Genomic DNA, 22,166 nt, shown 5'->3' with positions numbered 1-22,166 from the left:
CATTCTGGGCTTAGATGACCTCCAGTCCAAAGGCAAGGAGATGAGAGAGAGGAGTGTTGTGTGGGAGTCGGAGAAAGTGGGCCAGTTTGGCTGGATGTAAAGAGTGGGAAAGGGAATAATGCATAATGAGACTGGAAAGGCAGGTTGGGGGCTCAGCTGTGAGGTCCTTAAATGGCAAATAGAAGAATTTATTTTTGATCTTAGTAGTACTAGAGAACCACTGGAGTTGGCTGAGTAAGGAAGTGACATCGGAGACCACACTAACAGAAAGAACAGAGACAGCTTTATAGTAGGAGTGGCATTTGATCTAAGTCTTGAAAAAAGATTAAAAATTCTGAGACAGAGAAATGAAGGTGTGTGTGTGTGTGTGTTAGACACTAGGAATCAACTTCTACAAATACATGGAGGTGAGAGATTGAATAGCAATTCTGTAGTCAACTTTGGATAGAATACAATGTATAAGAAGGTGAATATTATTTTAAAAAGTTGGCAAAATCCTAGAATGTTATCATGAAATAGATGGTTGGGGAACATCTTTTTGATCACAAGAAGCCAGTGTGGCTTCCTTAAGAATAAGTTATTCCTTTTTCTAACAAAGCCATTAGAGAGATCAAGGGAATGCTGTACACATAATTAACATCAATTTAGCAACAGAAGGGATAGTCTCTCATTCTATTCTCATGGAAAAGATAGAAAGGTATGGACTTCAAAGAAATTAGTTCAAAACAGGTTGAATGGCATCAGTCTTTGGAGGCATATCCCAAGGGATCTGTGCTTGCTTTTGAGCTCTTTAAAATTTTTTGTCAATGACTTGGGTGTAGAGGGAATGTTCATCAAATTTGTTGATGACACAAAGAGGGGAAGCAGTGGAGGGCAAAGTTAAGGATCCAAAACTATCTTGATGGGCTACGACTTGGAGGAGAAATTAAGATAAAATGTAACAGAGATAAATGTAAAATTGGGTTCAAGCAATCAATGTCACCGATGCAAGGCTAGTTTATCTGAAAAGTATTTGGAAGCTTTGGTGGCTCACAGTTCATAAAAAGCCAATAATGTGATATGGAAATATGAGCCTACATCAATAAAGGCAGACTCTACTGTAAGGGAGTTAGTAATTTTGCTATATACTCTGTCTATGTTGGAACACATTTCAAGTATTGTGGTCAGGATCATGCCATATTTTAGGAAGAACATTAATAAACTGGAGAGTTTCCAGAAAAGGACAACCGAGGTATAAAAGGTCATTGGAATCATGCCATAGAAGAACCCAGGAATAATTAGAGCTATGTAGAAGTGGAATAGATTGTCACAAAAGTTTGTGGGATTTCCACTTCTTTGTTCTCAAGTGAAGACCATAGGACTATTTTCCAGGTATGGTAAAGAAAGGATTTGTATTCAGACACAGGCTACACAAGACTGTTCCTTCTGGACTAGATATATAGTTAGAAGGTTAGGGTTCAAGTCTGGCCTCTGCCAGGTAACATCTGTGTGATTTTTGGCAAGTCATTTCCCTTGTCTGGATCTTAGTTCCCTCATCTGTGAAATGAGGGGGCTGCACTAGAAACCCTCTAAAATCTTTTCCCATAAATTTAATTTTATCTGCAATTCTGAGAATAGAACTACAGAGAAATTCCTGGGTACAGTTAGAAAGTTCAGGGAGAAATCATCTGGGAAGGGCCTTCATTGATGAGATGAATTTGAAAAGTTTTGAATGAAAGGAAGATATTGATTTTCCAGAGAGAAGAGAAGACATTCTAAGTGAAGGAATATGCCATGAATTTTCTATTTCAGTTCTAAAGCATCTTGGGCAGAAGTGATATTCTTCTAAATAACTATCATGTGACTTTTGTTGTTATTCAGTTATTTCAGTTATGTTTAATTTTTCATAATCCCGTTTGGGGTTTTCTTGGCAAAGATTATGGAGTGTTTTACTATTTCCTTCTCTGTCTCATTTTACAGATAAGGAAACTGAGGCAAACAGGAATAAGTAACTTTCCCAGAGTCATCCAGCTATAGTAAGTATCAGATTTGAATTCAGGAAGATGATTCTTTCAGCTCCTGCTTACTCTATGAATATGTGCTTCATAACAGTTTTAAAGATAATGCTCCAACCATAAGAAAAGTCATATCATTCTAGCTCCCATTAAAACTTTCAAAGTTGACTAAGTCTCAGCAAGCCAGAAAGATGTTTCTGATGAGGGACAGTTTTGGGAGCAATATACAATTTTAACATATGGAGATACATAAATGTGCACCAGAAAAAGTAGTAACCCAATTTATATATGAATCATAGTTGCAGGTAGGGGTATGAATTACAGCTGCAATTATCAATTACAAATGATATTTTTTTTATCTTTTGAAAATCATATGAACCAAGAAGACTGTAATTTTGAATTTCTGATCACAGCAGCTTCTAAGAAATTATTATTAGTATTGTGGTCTAGAACTGTCATCTCTATGTTTAGAAATTCCTTCTGTCAGTGAAAAATTGGTTATTTCCTCTGCAATTTATGGGCTTATATTATAGAATACTATATTATAACATGCTATATTATATTATGTTATTGCAGGGGACACTGAGAGTTAAGTGATTTGCCTATCATCAGAGAGCGTCAGAAACAAGATTTGAACAAAGTTTCAAGGCCATCCCCGTATCCATAAGACCATGCTGCTTCTCAAGAAATTGTTAGCTTAATCAACATTGTGGTATTATTATTACTACTACCAATAATATAAATGAAAAGCAAATAGAGTGCTAGGCTTGATATAAGAAAGACTTGATTTTAATATACCATTGCCAATACTCACTAGTTCCATGAACTATTCTGTGCCTTAAGTAGCAATTTAGTATTTATTTGCTAAGTCACAGATGGTAACAATAAGTCTGATTTTCTTCCTTATCAGAAGCTTCCTATCTTGATTAAATTCCAGATTCTTAATGCATTTCCATTCTAATAATTGCCATAATTCTATGCAATTGAAGATAATTTTAGGGAATGCAAGGGGGTTTGCAGCCATGGAGATCGTGAAAGAAAATTATGAAAAATAGAACAGCAGGGCCAGGGATTGTTCTGTAGTTTTCCTGAGCAATATAACAAACATATGAAATACCAACAAGGTTTTGGGAAGGAATAATTCAGCCACCTGGAGGGAAGACAGGCAGGTTCCTTTGACAGCCTCTAGCACAAAGCATTACTCTAGCCTTGCAGAACAGCATAGTGTTATTCATTCATTCTGGTTTTTTGAGGGTGACGGGTCTGTATTTGCAATGGTGGTTTCATCTCTTATTTAAATTAAAAAAACCTGTGATGAAAAAGAGAACCTTAAATCTACCAACTATCAGAAGGCAGAAGGTAGGGGGAAAGCCAGTTTTGAAGATAGCAATTTCTCTAGCTTTATTCCCTAGCAATTCCTCTCTCTTCCCCATCCCCCTTTAAAGGAGAACACAAAATAGAACTCTTTGTGAAAAATGTTTTAGGCATTCAGAATAAGTGACCATGGGGCACAATCACCTCCTTGTGCAAAGCATACACTGGTTAACTTCACCAAATTCAAAGGCGACTTTCTGGAAGGAAAGTCTTCACAAAACTCCAGCAAGCTTGAAGAATGGAATCCCCTAATAAGTTGGACAAGGAAGGGTTGTATTAAGGAGCTGTTAGTGCATTTGGTTGTGATGCAGGGGAAGGAGCTTTTGCCTTTGGAGTCAGAAGACAGCCTAAGACCCAGCTCTACTACTTATGAGCTTGGTGGCAATGGGCAAATCCTTTAACTTCCCTGAGTTCCAGTCAATGGAGGCCAATAATCCTTCCATTACTTGGGTTATTGTGAAGATCTACAGTAAGATAGAGAAATAACATATAATTGGTTTCCTTTGTAATGGTTTGTTTTGTTTTGTTTTATGCATTAAATGCATTATTCTTAAAAAGGGCTAATAGGCATCCTCAGACAGTCAGAGGGTTTATAACCCCAAAAGATTAAGAACTCCTGATCTAGTCAACCCTCTTTCTTCTATGGACAAAGACTCGGGGGAAGGAAAATGGCTTGCCCAATGTTACACAGCTAGTAATTTCCTAAGGCAGCATTTATGGTCGGCTCTTCTGATGCCGAGCCCACTGGTCTTTCTACAAATCCCCATTCTCAACTGTGGATGGTTGCAGAGCCCTCCCCTAAGTGGAGAGGATAACGTCAATGGCAGACAGTGTGTCAGGGTAATGACCGTACACTTCCATTTTGACTAAAAACATACCTGGAAGATCACAGGATTTCTGGGATGAAATCTACAGCCAGATTTAATCAGGCACAATTACTGCAGCAGTGACATGATGCAGGGCTTCAATGGGCAATCTCCCTTTCTTTCAACACAAATCAACAGCCAGCCCTCTCTGAGTTTGCTCCTACTCTTAGAAACAACAATGAATTTGAAGCTCTAGAAGAATCTCCTGCATTTAAACTCTTTTCTCATCCAGAGGAACTAGACCAAGTTCATTTCATTCTTTCCCTTGGCATCTGTGATTAGGAACTGGAATAAACAGGCAGGAGGAAGAAAAAGGGGAAAAAATGGTCGTGAAGCTACAGCGTTGGCACTGTGTGATGGGAAGCAGCTGGCATTTTCAAGCCCTAAGGCACAAAATTCAAAGCCAAGAGAAGCAGCAGGATACAGTGCAAAGAGTGATGTTTGAGAATTGGAGGACTGGGCTCTGGTTTAGAATTCATCACTGTTGACCTTGGATAAGTCAATGAATAATTCTGGGGCTCATTTTTCCCATCTAGAAAAGGGGGTAGGTAATTAGACTATATGATCTATAAGATACCTTCTTAGGCATATGACATTTTGTGATTATATGATATTAACAATGTCTACAGGTCAGGCTTTATTTTTTCGGTCTTACTGTAAAATTAGAGGGATAAAATTAAAATGTTACAGCATATGGCAGAGCTGATCTTGGCATGAACAGGACCTGGATTCAAGTTTCTAACACATGGACCAAGACGCCCCCCTCCCAAATATCCAGACTCTGAAGGTGCAAGGCAGGGGTAGGATGGAGTGTTTCCCAGATTGATGAAATCACAGGTCAAAACTAAAAACAAACCTTTAATAACATGGCTATATTATTACTATTATTGTTAATGTATATATTTTGTTGACTGTATTGTATTGTACAATATATTGTATATATATTGTTATTACTATAACAAAAACCCCTCCCCAAACCCCACTATCTTACTAGTATGGCTAGTAAGATAGTGTTTTTTTGTTTTTGTTTTTGTTTTTTAAGGCGCAGACCCCACCTCAGAGCTGGAGACAGCACATCAATCTCTACCTAAGAAGCACTTTTTAGCTGCTTTTAGTTAACAGCCCAAACAACACATTTATAACAACAGTTCTGAGAAAATGTTGGGGAAAAAAAGGAAGAAATAATTAGGTGCTGTGTTAAAGTCTCCTCCCTCTGCTTACTTCATTAGGAAAATCAATAGAGGCATTAATGGCAATCAACTACTCTAATGAGTTTTATTCTAATTAGATTCAGGCATTATTATTTCAGTTGGAAAAGATCTCATTTGTAATGAGACTCAAGAGTGTGACAGCCACTGACTGTTTCTTGGGCTACACAGTAATAATGATTATGATGAGGGCCATAGAAACTCATGAGACCACCTACTATGGCATGGAGGGGATGCATTCCAAGATGGTGAAGGGAGTGTGTGCCTACCAGAAATGAATGAATCCCTGACACACAAAGAAAGAAGAAATAACGGTAGTGACAAAAGAACTTTTCATTTACAAGAAACAGAATAAGGATCAACTAACCAAATGTAATATTTTTTAAAAGGGAGAGGGGGAGGGTTTTCAACATTTCTAACTACAATGATGTGAACAATGATGGTTTAGTCCTAATGGAGAAGAGGTAGAGGAGTGGGAGGAAAGACCTCACAGCAAAATGCCATGATGGTGAAATTCATTAGGAAAAGAAATGTATAACTTTTGGGACTGCTTAGATGGTGGTATTCAGAGACAAGACATATACAGATTAGTTTCTTTCAAACTCTCGTTTGAAAAGGAGTACCTGTTAAGATATCTAGGCTATATCATGGCTTGGCTCAGTTAAAGGAAAAAAAGGGTAGCATAATTTAGTTTTAACAGGGATTGATTTGGTTCCCTACTTTGGAATCTGCCTGCTTATGTCTTCCCAAGAGAGCCAAGGTAAATACAGTTTCAATACTAAAATGCCAAGCAGCATAAATAGACAACTTTTAAATGAAATATATAGTAATTAAAGTCTTTGCTGGAAAGAATGTTGTATTTCTAGCCAGAGGACCTCAGTTTGAATTTTGCTTCTGCCACTTAACTATTTATATGACATTAGGCAGAGCACTCCACATGTATAAAATGGGGGTTGGACTAAATGCCCTCTAAGGTCCCTGCCAATGTTAACCTAAAACCCCATGGTTAGTGTGGTTATTTTCTAACAGTTTAGTTTGAATTATGGTTTGGTAAACCTGAAATTATAATCTAGCTGCCTCTTAACAAAAAAAGTTCTTTCCACATATGGTATTTAGGATAATCTGTTCTGAATTAACTCTATCACATGCTGGAATTTATAGCAACTTATTTTGTAAGTATAAGCTCAAAACACTTTTTAAACTCTTATTTTGGAACTTTGCCTATTGATGAATATTTGTACTTAAGATACTGTTAATCAAAGCTGCTCTTGAAATTAATTAAGTTTTCTTGAAGTTTTCATCTTACTTGAGATTTCACTTACATAAAACAAAGAAGGGAAAAAAAAGAGAGAAAATTATATCACTCAGTATAATTCACTTTAGTCCCACACCTTGCTTTGGATGGGTCTCAGATTCTGAGAGCCCTTCAATTGCATTATGGGGTATATTTCTTGCTTGAATGAATTCCTGCCTATGAAATGATCCTTCATCTCCAAAGCCTTTTGGAAGAAAGGACATTGCCAAATGTGCGCTCAATTCTAAATGCTAAAATTGTGAGTTTAACACCTTCTAAAAGTAATAATAGTTGACTTTAAGAAGTAATTTTGGGGCAGCTGGGTGGTACAATAGATTGAACATCAGCCCTGAAGTCAGGAGGACCTGAGTTCAAATTTTGTCTCAGACACTTAACACTTCCTAGCTGTATGATCCTGGGCAAGTCACATAATCCCAATTGCCTTAGCAAAAAAAAAAAAAAAAAAAAAAAAAGTAATTTCATAGTTTATCTTATAATAGGGTCTAGGAGCTAGAATGGACACTGGTAAAACTCTTTCTCTTGCCTCTGGGCATTTTCTCTGGCTGTCCCCCAAAACTATATGCTCTTCTTTTCATTTCCAATCTCCATCTTCCTTCAAATCACAGTTAAAAATCTCTTCTACAGTAAGCTTTTTTAAATAACATTTTATTTCCACAAAAAAATAAATATAAAGTTAGTTTTCAACATTCTTTTTGGTAAGATTTTGTGTTCCAAATTTTTCTCTATCTCTACTTTATATCCCCTCCTTCCCAAGATAGCAAACAATCTGATATAGGTTCAACATGCAAATCCTTTTAAACACAGGAAATATTTGTCATGTTGTGCAAGAAAAATCAGACCAAAAGAAAAAAAAATTATGAGAAACAAAAAGCAAACAAAAAAACAAACAATACTAGGCTTCAATCCACACATTCAGTCTCCATAGTTCTCTCTCTTGATGTAGATGGCATTTTCCATCCCATCCATTCCAATCCCATGGAATTGTCTTGAGTCACCCCATTGCTGAGAAGATCCAAGTTGATCATCACAGTTGATCATCACATAATCTTACAGTAAATAAGCTTTTCCCAATCCCTCTCTCAGTGTTGGTGTAGCTATAATATTTCCACCACATCCTTTATATAGCTTGTGTTCACATACTTGTTTGTGTATTGTTTTCCCCATTAGATTGAGAGTTTCTTGAGAACAGGAACTTCTTGAGACTTTAAAAAAATATTCTCAGGAATTAGTACAGTGCTTGGCACATAGCTGGTACCTAACAAATGTTTACTACACATAACATCCTTAATGCACAGTTAGTTCACAAGTAAGTATCTGTAGAAAGCTCTGTAAAGCATTATGATGCCTGAGAGCCATAATTCTAGAATTAGAAAGGACCTGAAAAATCACTATTTAATATAACTTTCTCATTTTGTAGATGAGGAAAGCCAAGGCAGGAGAGGTTAGAATGTAAACTTTTTGTGAGTAGGGATTTATTAACCCTACTTAGCTAAATCGTTGGAATAGTAGGAGCTTAATAAATGTTTGTTGCTTATTTGTCTCACCAAGGTCACTTTAAGTGGCTATGTTGGGATCCTAACCTGGTTCTACAAGCTAAATGCTCTTTCTCCCTCCCCACAAAAAAGATACAGTTCTAGTACTTAGTGAACTAATTGGGAAAACAAAGTATGTGCCTATGAAACACCAAAGAAAAGTACTTTAAAACAATGGAAAAAAAAAAGCACAACAAGTCAGAATCTGGTCACAAAGATCTTACAGCTACACAACACAAATTAGCTGACACCGGTCAGGGAAGGACTTTTGGAAGAGACAAATTATTTCAAGTTCTGTTTCGAAAGGGGTAATGAACATATCTTCAAGAAAATGGAGTAATAATTAAAGACTACAGTTTATGCAATATGAGGTCTGGAATGGTACTCAGTCTCAGCTCCTCATGACACATGATAAGATAACAACATTTTATAAAAGGTTATAATTTTTAAAATGCATGGAAAGAAAAATATTTTCAACCTCAAAGATCTATAGTTAGCCCCACAACACTTAATTTAAATTCCTTAGACTATACTAATACTGGCTTTCAACTCATGTCTGCCCCAATCTTATTAATCATTACTTTCCAACGTGTCCACTTTTCTCTGGCAGACAGATTACATATCAGTCTCTGAGTACATTTTATTCATTCTGACTAGGTGTTTTCTAGATCTGTGATTTCATCAATTGAGAGTTCCCTTTAAAGATTATTTATCAAAACCTATTTAAGTCTGCACATACTATGTGACTCTATTCCCGTATTCCCAAAAGTTTGCCATAAGTTTTATCCATTGTGCTAGAGAACTCACTTAGGCTTTCTTTGTCTAGAGGGATATGACCTAACTTTCTTGGTCTTAACTTACCTCCTGATAAAAATGAGAAGGTTAAACTAGATGGTCTCTAAGTTACTTCCAACTCTAGACCTATAATTCTGATATTAGAAGAGTCTCGATCCAAGCATATCTTGTCATAAACTTACAGATGGGTAGTATTCTTAACTAATTTACTATTACCGCACCTTGACATCATCAGCAACCTTGAACTACGCTATTATTCCCCATGGCCATGATGGGAAAGCATCATCATGTTGCCTATGAGCAAACTGCAAAGTGCTATACAAGTGTCAGCTTTTTGTTTTATTTTTGTTATAAGCTCCCCAAGGACTACTATTATATCTCTTTTTGTATTACTGTGGAAAGAGCATTAAATCTGGCTTTTTTGCAGGACCCAGTACAGTCACTTAAAAGTGATCTCCTTGTAGGCCCTAGGGATATATTTGCTATTTGGGGTATTCATTTCTTTTAGGCTTCATACCTGATTTCTCTCCCATGGCCTAATTACTTTCAGCTGGAGAGTGAAGCAGCCATTCTTAGTGACCAGTATATAATCTTATTTCACTACAGTGAAAGAAGATTCTTACTATTTAAAAATACTCTTACTATTGAGAAGACATTGACAATGGATAAAAGAGAGAAAGAACACAATCCCTTCCCCTTGTAATTATAACCTAATTAGACTGGCAGATTTAACATCTTCCGTAGAAAGGAAGAGAAGGAAAAGCGGAAGAAAGGAATAGAGATTAGAGAGGAAATTGATACTATGATGGTCCTTATTATAAACAAGACTGTAAAAATTGCTTCCCTGGAGCTATGTCTATATATCTCTACACACATATAAATACATATTTAGAACATAATAAGATTATATATATATAAAATCATATTGAGGCACCCAGAGAATTTTGAGAATGAAAGGTACATACTCTTAAGTGAAAAGATCATTGGATGGAAAACAAGAGAACTTGTATTTCAGTTCCAGTTTTGCTCCTTGTTATATATAAAATATTGAATATGGCACTTAGTCTTCCATGGATAAAATGAGAGGGAGGCCATATGGTACACAGAGCACTGGACCTGGAGTCAGGTAAACTCATTTTCCTGAGTTCAAGCCTGACCTCAGATACTATATCTATACCATGTGACCCTAGTCAAGTCATTTACCTACTTGCCTCAGTTTCCTCATCTGTAAAATAAGCTGAAGTAGTAGATGGCAAACCACTCCAGTATCTTTGCCAAGAAAACCCCAAATGGATTCATAAAGTCAAACAATGCTGAAAAATAATTGAACGATAATAAAAAAAGGGTTGGGCTAAGATTATTTCTAAAGTTCACTTCAGCTCTAAAGCTTTATGAATTTGTTTAGTTTCTAATTACAGAGGAAAAACACATTGTCTCTTCATCAGATTGAAAGCATCTTTTTCCTCATTTTGTTTTGATATATATGGATCAAAGGAGGGTTCTCTTGGTCTTACATAAAAATAAAGGCAGGAACTAGAGAAAGAGTCTGAAAACTTAAGAGACACTGAAGAAATTCTTATCCACTAGGTTAGATCTAGGTTGAAGGAAGTGAAGGTACTATTGAAATGTAAACTTTTGTATATAGGAAATGGAATCCTTCTAATGACAATAGTCTTTTCAAATAAACTGGGAAAATTTTGGGTCATATCTTTTTAAAATTTCTTGCAGTTGATGACTCATGTCATATTATGTAAAATTTACCAAGGAGGGCCACATTCTGTTATCTTCATCATCACCACCCTCATCATCTACATGGTATAAGGATCTTCTTTTATTCTTACAATAACCCTGTGTCAGGTAGCTGCTATTATTACGCCCATTTTAAAGATGAGAAAACCAGCTGAGAGGGGTTAATTGATGTGTCCAGGATCACAGAGCTAAAATATCCAAAGTAGGATTTGAAGTCAGGTCTTGCTGACTTCAAGTCCAATATTCTTTATGCTATATACCTAATACCTAGTTGCCAAATCACACAGTTGTGTGAGAGAAGCTGTTTTGGGGGGCGGTGTATGGGTGGGATATGGGCAAAATACCTTTTATTAAACAAAGAGTACATGCTTGAGTTTTTTTTTCCCCCCAGTAGGGAAGGAATAAATTTATGCTGAAGCATCTGCATGTACCTGAAACCATGGCTTGCATTTACCAATTTGCTGTTAAGGGACGTTGGAGGCATTTGGGCATGGAGCAGACTGTGGCAGCCCAGGGAGCCATGAGATCCATAACCTTGATATTGCAGTTTTTATGCCAGAGAAATTATTTCCAAGTCAAGGTGACAGTAACCAGCTCATTCCATAACTGTTTACTAAACCCTGACATATATTTGGGCTCATCTATATTGAATTCTAACCAGGATAGAGAATATCATTATGTGGTTTCTATTTCTTTGTAATTGTAGACCAATTTTTGAAACAAAAGAAAACTTAGATTCATCCAGCATAAAAAGGGAGAAGCCCTAATGTGCTAGTTTGGGTAAGTCTTAGTTACAGTGGATATTTTTCTCTCCCCCTCTCTCCTCCATTGGTGTACTGCTTCTAAGTAGAAGTAAAGTCTAAGGAGACTTAAAACTACAGTGGAAAAAAACAAACTCTAAAACTTTGGTGCGACCTACATAAACTATCATCTAGAAAATGCTCCTAAATCCTTGGCCTCCTTGGGGCCACACTTTAATACAGATCATATAATCTCAAGCATAGAAAGAGTCTTTGGATGTTATCCAATGTCTAGCCTGTGCCTGAATAGGAATACCTTGAAGAACCTCACTAATAAATGGTCATCTAACCTAAATTTGAAAAGCTTTAGTGTAAAGCAAGGGAAAACTTGCTATCTCCCAGGACAGCCCTGCCCACTCAGAGATAGCTTCAACGATTAAGGAATTAAGGATTTCTCCAAATGAGCCTACATCCATTTGCCACATTGACCTATCACTCCTGAGTGATGACAGATTTGGAGTTGGAAAGGAACTCAGTCTAATTAGTCTACTCTAATCCTTTCATTTTACAGACAAGAAAATAGGTCCAGTGAAGTTAAAAAATTTGTCACAGTTAATATATGGCAAAAAAGCAGGGTTTTAATTCAGTTTTTCTAATTTTAAAAAACAGCAGATATCCCTAAATAATGGTAAAATACCTTGAAGTCCAGGCTGGACAAAAGGAATTAAGACTAATACCAGAACTAGTACCAGAATTGGCACCAGGATTAATGTTAGGGAAAGAATGACGTGTCTAATTCTCCAAGTGGCATCTGGCAGGTAACTAGGTAGGAGAAATGTTTATTAGCTCAGGGTTATCAAAGCCAGTGAATCAGAAAAATTTCTTGTCTGAGGTAATCCAGCTGGTAAGTAGTACAGAGAATATTGGAACATAGGTATCTTTGCTCTAAGCCCTCTATATCAAACATGTATTGCCAAAGGGTAATTAACTTCATTTTTCTATTGAGGACTATTTCATAAAATTGTCTCTTCTTCTTTATAAACTTTTAAGGAGATTCCTTTAAAGTTATAAAATGAGACAACTCTCATAACTACAACAATTATTTTTGTCTTTTAGTCATGTCTGACTCTTCATGACCCCTTTTGAGGTTTTCTTGGCAAAGACCCTGGAAGAATTTGTCATTTCATTCTTCAGTTCATTTTACAAATAAGGAAACTGAGGCACAGTAAAGTTAGTAAATATCTAAGGCTAGATTTGAACTCAGGTCCTCCTAATTCTAGGTCTCCTGTTCTATCTATTATGCCGCTTTGCTATAGAAAGCAACAAATGTTCAGGGACATCAAAATCAGTGGGACTACAGTAGGGTAATAGATCACAGAAATGCTGGTTTTCCTATTGATTTTAGATTACTTATTGATCATAAGGAAAGAGCAAAAGACTAAAGTGCTTTCCCAGGATCAATTATCCCTATTTTCATAGTATTTATTAAATATTGTCTTAATTATCTGTTAAACATTTGACCCGAATGACAAGGTTTGCCTGCTGACTACTCTAAGTCACATATCTTTGGTCTACTTTCTAAGGGGAATGCGAAATTTAGATTCAATACAGTAAAATCTAACTGATTGAGAGTGACATAAAAAAATTGCCCAAGGATTCTTTGGTAAGTACTGTTGCCAATCATACAACATGCAGAAACATTTCAATAACTGATTTGTCATATGCTCGAGCATAGACCAGTCTCTGCATAAGTGCATAAAAGTCAATGTGGACACCTAGCTTCAAGAACCTGAAGCTTAAAACTGAAGTTTGCTGGAATAAAGCCTTATATAGACCTTAATTACAAAAACATGACAGATACAATGGAATCTCACAGAGGGCAGCAGGTGAAGGTAAAGATTTACATATCAAAGACCAGAAAGAAGACAAGGTAGAAGGGGAAGATCTGCATCAGGTAAAATTATAAACTTGTCAGTAAACACTAGGGATAAAGTGGAATCTGCAAACTAATCAGAACTATTAACCCAGGAACTAGTTATTTGAAAAGTTCTTTTTAAATGAATAGAGATAATAAAACCAAGCCAGAAATTCTTTTTATCACTAACCAGTTAAATATCTGAACTAAAGTTTGATGTTTCAGCTAAAATCTGCATGCTAGTAAGTGATATGACTCAAGCAAATAGCAACAATAGATCTAAAACAGAAATTTTGTTTTTTGTAAAACTAGGGTAGAAGTGTTAAGAAGAGGCTAATCCAATTCAGTTAAATATTTTAATTATGTAACATTTTATAAAGAAATGTGTTTTATGCCTTCTGAGTACATAAAGTATTTTAAAAAACAGAGATGTTGTAAGATTTGCTGTAAGGCAAAGAAAAGATCAATCAATAAAAAGTATTTGTTGTGTTTTTACTGTGTGCCTGGAACTGTGGGAGGGTCAAAAAAACACTATAATCCTAAAACTTCTGAGAATCCTGACTCTGACCCCTTTTGGTACTTTCCCAAGATTCATTGTAAGTAATTTTGTAATTTATGGTCTGAGATTCCATTGATATTAGCACATTATATTTACACATTCAGTAGCAAAAAATATTTAATTAAGATATATATATATAATATATATATAATTAAAGACATAAAATATTATATATAACAAGGGAGAATTATCAAGTAAGAGAATAACCTCCTTATCCATATACAAAGGGGCAGCAAGGGGAGGGAATCGAATACCCTATCAATACTCATTAATACCCCAAGTACCAAGATATATACAGCAGTTCCAGAATTCCCTATCTACTGGTAAAAGGTAAGAAGAGTTGTCTGCCTTTTGGAGCTATGTGTACATTTTTCAGGGTATGCTGCAGCCTGCAGAAATTTCTCTGCTTGGTTCTGGGGTCAGCAGGTATCAACCAAGAATATCCGTGGGACCAGGGAAATAGTAAAGATATCACAACATAAACCTCCTTTTCTGTCTTCATGCACAGTTTGCCTTTCCGTTTCTTCTTGCTCTTATAATTGTGTTTTTTTTTTAATTCTATTTTCATTTCATGAGATTTCTTCACTTCTTTTTCTAGAGAAGTTAGGTGGCTTAGTGGATAGAATGCTAAACCTGGAGTCAGGAAGATCTAAGATCAAATGTGGCCTCAGAAACTTATTATTTGTGAGACTTAACCCCTGCTTCAGTTTACTCATTTGAAAAATGGGGACAATAATAGCAGCCACTTCCAAAGGTTATTATAAGGCTCAAATGAGATATTTGTAACAAGTTTTGTAAACCATAAAGTGTTATAAATATGCTATTGTTTTTCTTCTGAATCCTCTAAGAATTGTTCTCAGTCATTGTCCAAATAATACATCTGTTCAGTGGCCAGACATATAGTCTTCTGGAATTTCTTCTAATGAGTAATAATCTCTGTTTTGTAAGCACCATAGGAAATTAAGTCCGGGAATTTCCTCTTTAGTCATGTCCACAACAGAAGTATAAAGCATAGTCTCTAGCTTGGAACATTATTGCACAAGGCAGCAAAATGATTTTAGAAGTTTTTAATTTTCTTTTTAAGTTGGTAATCAATTATTTGCACAAGTCAGTTTTTCATGCATAGATCTAGTCGGGTCATTCCTGTGCTGGAAAAATTTCAGTCACTACCGTCCAAGGAGTAAAATTCAAACTCCTTTGTCTACCTCTTGAGCCTTACTTCATTTACTTCCTGGTACACGTAGCATAAAGCCCTCTCCAATCAAACCAAAAGTTTCCTTTGAAGGTACCTCAAATTTTCCTGCCTCTATACTTTTTGCTCGTGCTGTTCCATTTCTTTAAAAAAAAGTGTTTTCTCTCTCCAGCTTCATCTGTTTAGTCCCTTTATATTCCAACTCAGATGCTACTAATTGTAAGAAAAATTCCCTTACTCATGTTGGTAAGACCTTAATTCCCTGGACATCATTTCCCTTAAGTTTTCTTAGTGCATGGATTATGTCTTATCTAACTGCTTTCCCTGAATATCTAAACATAATGCTCTGTACTTAATAGACGTTTAATAAGTATTTGATGAATGGAATAAAAAAGTCATTTTAAAACTGTTCATTTGCTTACATATCATTCTTCTCTAAATATTCTAAAGATATGCTATGGCCCAGAGCCAGCCCTACTTATGAATTAGAATTAACAAGACTAATTAACACGATTCTACTAAAAATCATCACTACATGAATTTCTTGCTAAAAATAGTGTTTTGAGTAGAGCAAACCAGAAATATCCAGAAAGGAGGGATGAATGGTCAAGTTTCAAGCTGTATCCCATAAATAATAAATAGTCAAATAAAGGGTATGAATCCAAGGAATGGTTGGTTTAAATCTCTCAAGATTCATTTAATCTAATTTCATATTGATCTGAGGGGAAGAAATTGAGTTATGTGACAAATTGTGGAGCAAATAAAATTTTAAAACCCAAAGCTCAATTTTTCATAATTTAGCGTACTATGGTAGATATTCGTTCATGTTTGTATATATGTATATATGCTTTATTATATAAATATATACATATTTACACATTCCTCAGTCTTCAAATTTGTTCACATCTCTAATAATGTTATCTTTTTTTCCTACTAGAGTCTAAGTTTTTTAGTGTAGGAATACATTTAAATTCAGTCTTTCAAAATACAAAGAATAAACTCAGGGAACATAAAAATAAAGTTTAAAATTATACCAAGACTTTTGGAATATCTTTCATTTGGGAATGGAAAAAACCTAGGGAGGCCATTTATAGAAATATGCAGACACATTTCAAAGTTCTGGAGTGATATGAGGTTTCAAGGTCTAACATTAAGACAAGAGATGTTTTCTATAGAAATTCTCTGTTTTTAGTCACTGCAATAGTGTTAAAGGGAAAAGAAGTAGTCTAATATTTCAAAGACATTTTCTTCTCAGAAATGATGATAAAATAGGAGTAGATGTGTAAAAATGGTTACTTAATATCCACACTTGGGATTAGAAAAAAAAAAATAAAAGATAGAAGAAAGGACAGGCTAGAGTAACATTATGTCACAATTCTTTTGGTCAAAAATCCAGGAACCAGTGAGACTGAAGCCATACTTTTGCCAAGCCATACTTTTATGCAATCTACAATTACTTGCAGTCTAAAGAAAGTTTCTATTCAAGACTTGTCAATTCACAAATTCTGCTTTTTATCTTGGCATTCCTATTTTTCTTTCTATATAAGAAAAAGATCCTATATCAGACTGGAGCAATAACCTCCACACTTAAGAGAACAAAGTAGGATTATAGTTTGGAAATACTTTCTAAAAATGAGTCTTCAATGACTCATAAAATAATAAAGTTTTTAAAAGTTTACAAAAGTTTAAAGTTTTAAAAACTTTAAAAGTTTACAGAATATAATTATATTCTGTAAACTTTTAAAAACTGTATTTTTGGCTTAAATTTTTATACAACTGTCCTGCCTACCAAACAAATCTATTTATTACCAGGAAGCCAGGCAAAAAAATGGAAAAGAAAGGAAGACTTTGTTAAGAGGTAACAGGGCACTTTCTCCTTTTCTTGTTCTTTACTTTCAAAAGATTATTAGTGTAGGCGGAAATGACAAGCTTTTCTGTTCTAGGAAAATTTATAAAAATTACACCTCTCTACCAGGAAAAGCCATGCTTAATCCACTAGGGGCAACACAAAATTTCACTATAATCAACACTAAGATATTCAGGGAAAAGTATTTACATACTTGTAGGGAATAGGTCAGATATACTCAGTTTTATCTATGACCCTCCTCTATTCTTCACATTGCTATAATTAGAATGACAATTTGTAGAACTGTTCATTGGTCATATATTGGTAGTTCATAAAATGAGAAGAGGCAGCTGCTTTCCCATTTCATTGTGGGAAGCACTGCTCATGAATAACTGAAATCCAAAGCTTCTTTTTAAAACCTTTGTGAAATTATGGATCACAACTTAGAAACTTATGAGAATAATAGAAATCAAAATTAAAACTGAGATAATTTCTCAATTAAGTTGGAACAAAGCTCTCTCATTCATAATGTTTTTTGCTTTGTTTTATTTTTATTTTTTTTTCCTGAGGCAATTGGGGTTAAATGACTTGCCCTGGGTCACACAGCTAGGAGGTATTAAGTGTCTAAGGCCAGATTTAAACTCAAGTCCTCCTGACTTCAGGGCTGGTGCTCTAACCACTATACCATCTAGCTGCCCCACATTTTGAATTTAAAGGACAGATCTTCCCCTCAAGGAATAAATATCAGTTCTATAAATCATAGTATCCCAAACTGATTAACTGTTTCTTAAATATATCTACTTGATAATCTTGAAGTTCAGAGACCAAACTTCAATTTACTACAATGCCTGTCCTTAATGGACTTTATATTCTACTTTGTTTAGATGGTTAGAACAAAGTGCTAAACAAGATCAAGGTCATTTGTTCTAGTTTCTGCAGAGTTGATTAGGTAAGCTCCATTTTCTAGACAGAAACCACATTCCTAAAGTTGGCATTGATGCAATTAGGTGTTCTGCTAACAGGATTAAAATGCTATCTTTGGATTAGTGTATCAAACTATCTGTTGTGAGCTCCTTGAGAACACGGACTATTCTTTTGCTGGTTTTTTTTTCTTTGGTATTCCTAGTCCTTAGCACAGAACCTGGCATATATTAAAAATGTTAAAAATAATAATAACAATAATTTTTATATGTTATACTAAGGATCCACATATCCAGAAGGGACTAAAATTAGTACTGGGAATGGGATAAGAATAGGACAAAATCAGGACTGGGAATCTGGGAAGTACCAGAGAGATCTAAGCAGGCAAAAGAGTAAATCTAGAAAAGGTCTGGTGAAATGTTGGCAAAATTCATAGCCCTCACAGTCAATAAGGGTGGTTAAAAAGTCTATAAATCCAACATACATGAAAACATTCAAAGCAGCAATTTAAAGAACAGGAAACAAGGTAGGTTCCCATTGATTGGGGAATGGTGGAAGAAGACTAATGGAATGGTACTGTGCACTAACAAATGATAGTTATGAGAAACTCAGAAAGACATGAGAATTGTGTGAATGGAGGCTGAGAAAAATAAGTAAGAAATATAAGAAAATTAAAGAAAAATAAGTAGCTATAAGAGAACAACATATAAAATAACTTCAATGTAAATAAAAAGGTACCTGAAAGGAAACCTAACTCTGAGTAACGGAAAAACCAATATTTGCCCCACAGAACAGAAAACTCAACATATTTGGTAGAGCAGAAAGTTGTCTTATGTTGCCAGATATGGTAATTGTACTGGATGGCTTTGTTTAACTGTTTTTCTTTGCATGGTTGGTTCAATCTAGATAGAGTGGAACATGGTTTCCTATCAGAAATGTCTGTGATATAAAAAAAAAGGCATTGACAAATTATATTTTTCTAAAGCTTTTTAGTAATGACAATGATCACAAGTGTAAATATAGCAGGAACCAAGTAGGCCAGTACCATGTTCCATGGACACTTATGATCAACAGATTGTTAAAGTGAGCTCTGATTATAGGACAAAGGCTAATTGGTTTTTGTTCTCTTTTACATTATTCGCCACAAGTAGAAAGCCCTGAAGCCACAGTCCTACAAACAGATGATCAAGGCTTGAAGGTAAAACTGCTTCCACTGAACCAGAGATTTTGAGAAAACCAGAGAGTACTCAGAGAAGGGGACCATTATTATAGATTGTACAATCCACAGATTAGTTCATAGCCACATTTGATTTTTTGCCTTAACCCTCAGCTCTTATGTCCTTACAAAAACATCAGTATAACAACTAGGTTCTGTAGTAATTTATGGAAAAAAGAAAGTCACTGAATATTAATGTGACCCTAATTCACACATACACACACACGCACAAAATAGAGGTCCTAGTGTATTCCCTTTCAGAGTGCACGAAATATTTATTTAACTTCATACCTTTTCAATTTTTTCATCCAGCATTCTGAAGAATTCTTGTTGGCTTTCAGAGATGTGCATGCTGAAACACAAAAAGTGATTAAGTCCATATTAACAAAAGGTTTCCCAGATTAGTAACCTCAAATTAACTTCTGATTCAACTCAAACTCAGGGATCATTATTCAGAGTAGCCTTTTTTTTTTCCCCTTTTCTATTTTGAACTTTTTGAACTATAAGCTTGAAAGGGAATTTGATGATGAGATGCTAAGCTGGTCTTTTCTCTATTTATCAAACATGACACTCCGTGTCCCATCCCTGTGACTTTCTGTACTGGTCATCTCTTTTGCTTGGAATTGACTTCTTATTTAAAGAATAAATAGAGTCTCTTAGGATCACTCAGTCCCCATCTTCTGCTTGAAGCTTTTCCTGATCTTAACTGTGCTAGTGTCCCCTTCTCAAACTTGTATTTCAGTATGTTTGCGTATTCATTAAGTTTATACCTGTATATGTTTTTATAGGTTCTTGTTTTCCTCAGTAGAATATACACTGTGATAGGAGACTGGTTCAGTATGCATTTTTATCCCTGGTAACTATCAAAGTGCCTGGTACATAGTAGATTTTTAATGCTTGTTGACAGATAGACATTATTTACTTTATATACATGGATCATAAGCTACATAACTCCATTAAAAACACATTAAATTGCTTGTTAGTGAAGTTTTTAGATTTTGTTTTTTGAGCCTAAGATACAAGGATTTTTCCAAAGTATATGGGGACCTTTTGTGTTATATAAGAATTCCTCAAATAAGAATTACAAATATGATCTCAAAGGAGGGTTATTACCAACTTGGGGTAAGGGAAGGAAGTCTCATAGAGGAGGTACCATTTGAGCAGACAAATTAAGAACATATTTTGATGATCTAAGTGAGAGATGATGGGGTTTTAAGCTAGGGAAATGGCTTTGTGAGTAAAAAAGAGAGGGGGGGAGATTAAGAAATTTTGAGAATTGAAAAGATTTATCAGCTGTCTGAAAATGGGGTGTGAGGGAGAGACTCTTAGAAGTTCCACTAAGCATGAATTTCACGAACATGAAAATAAAATTCAAAGATACTCTATGTGATTCTATCATTGCCTGAAAACTAAGAGATAGGATTCCCTTTTATCTACAGAAGTTATTTGCATTAACATTACAGGGAAGTGAGAGTTAATTTCTGCCTCCAAATAAACATATGTGGTTCTAAAAAATGCTTAGAGAAGCCCTAAATGGAATAATATGATCCAATGTGTGTATGTCTATTGCAAAAGGAAAATAAACTTTGATAATGACATTGAAAAGTATATTGTAGAAAAGCTGAAAGCAGCATGATACTCAGTAAGTGTATAGGCAGAGGTTGAGAAGATAGTGAGAACAGAAATATAACTCATGCTACCTGTGGGGAAAGTAATGACAATTTCCTTGGGTAGCAAATACTTATAACTTATTAATGCAGGGTACAGAGCACTAGGTCTGGAGTCAGAAAGATCTGAATTCAAATACTCACTTACTCAATCACTTACAATTGTGAGACACTTGGGTAAGTCACTTATTCCTGTTTGCCTCAGTTTCCTTATCTATAAATGAGAATAATAGTAGCACCTACTTCCCAAGGCGGTGTTGAGGGTCAAGTGAGCTAATAATTGTAAAGTGTTTTGAATATATTAAGCACTACATAAATAATAATAATCTCTAACAATGTACAAAACAATTACAAAGTGTATATATATATATATATATATATACACACACACACACCTACATATAGGTGCATATATATATATATAATTTCATTCTCACAATACTCTTGTGAGGTAGAAGATATTATTTCCCAATTTTTCATAGGGAGATATCCAAGAACCAGAAGGAGAGGAGAGAATGAGTCTTCCTAGATAGCTATTTAGAGCCCAGGTTCTTAAATTGTGGTCTATGATCCTATGGAATCATAACTGAATGTGGAGGTCATAAAATTATGATTTAATACCAGTAAATGTTTGATTTGTATATCTATTTTAAATACCTATATATCCACATAAAAACTTCTTGGGTAAAATGGTATCTTGAGTAGAAAAAGTTTAAGAAGCGTTGGTCTAGAGTACCTAGTACCTAGTGGGTACTAATCTATCAATCAACGTTTTATTAAGCATTCACTATGTGCCAGGTACTATAAGCTATGTGCTGAGGATACAGAAAGAGGCAAAGGACAGTCCTGATTTTCAAGGGGCTTACAGTCTAATAAGGAAACAACATTCAAACAAATATACAAAATAAGTTCTATAACAAGAAATAATGATAGAGGGAAGATAAGAGGAGCTGGAGAGAAGGCTTCTCATAGGAAGCTAGAGAGAAGCTGATAAGGAAGAACATTCCAGGTATGGTGGACAGGCAGAGAAAATGCCTAAATATAGAGTGCATTATTTGAGGAAATGGCAGGAGGCCAGTGTTCCTAGATCATAGAGTAAGAGGTAAGGATACTAGAAAGGTGCTAGGTTAGGAAAGGCTTTGAATTTTAAATCTAACATTTTGTATTTGCTCTTGGAGGCAATAGGAAGCCCCTAGAAAATATTTGCTGACTCTGTGTTTACTCTTTTAATTAACTCATTTATTTTTTTCCCCAGTTTGGCTATTTGGGATGGAAAT

At 35.2% G+C, this 22,166-nt stretch overlaps 1 protein-coding gene across 3 annotated transcripts in view; it reads right to left on the bottom strand.

Moving 5' to 3' along the window:
- C4H1orf21 (chromosome 4 C1orf21 homolog) overlaps nucleotides 1–22,166 on the bottom strand; it is a 275,304-nt gene that overhangs the window by 5,589 nt on the left and 247,549 nt on the right. For all 3 annotated transcript variants that reach the window (XM_003767498.4, XM_031937024.1, XM_031937025.1), the window contains one exon: nucleotides 19,514–19,574. In XM_003767498.4, coding sequence (XP_003767546.1) covers nucleotides 19,514–19,574 — 61 coding nt within the window. The remainder of the gene's footprint in view (nucleotides 1–19,513; nucleotides 19,575–22,166) is intronic.

Source organism: Sarcophilus harrisii, chromosome 4, assembly GCF_902635505.1.
Source record: "Sarcophilus harrisii chromosome 4, mSarHar1.11, whole genome shotgun sequence".
NCBI classification, from domain to species: Eukaryota; Metazoa; Chordata; class Mammalia; order Dasyuromorphia; family Dasyuridae; genus Sarcophilus; species Sarcophilus harrisii.
This window is presented reverse-complemented; position numbering and strand designations above follow the sequence as displayed.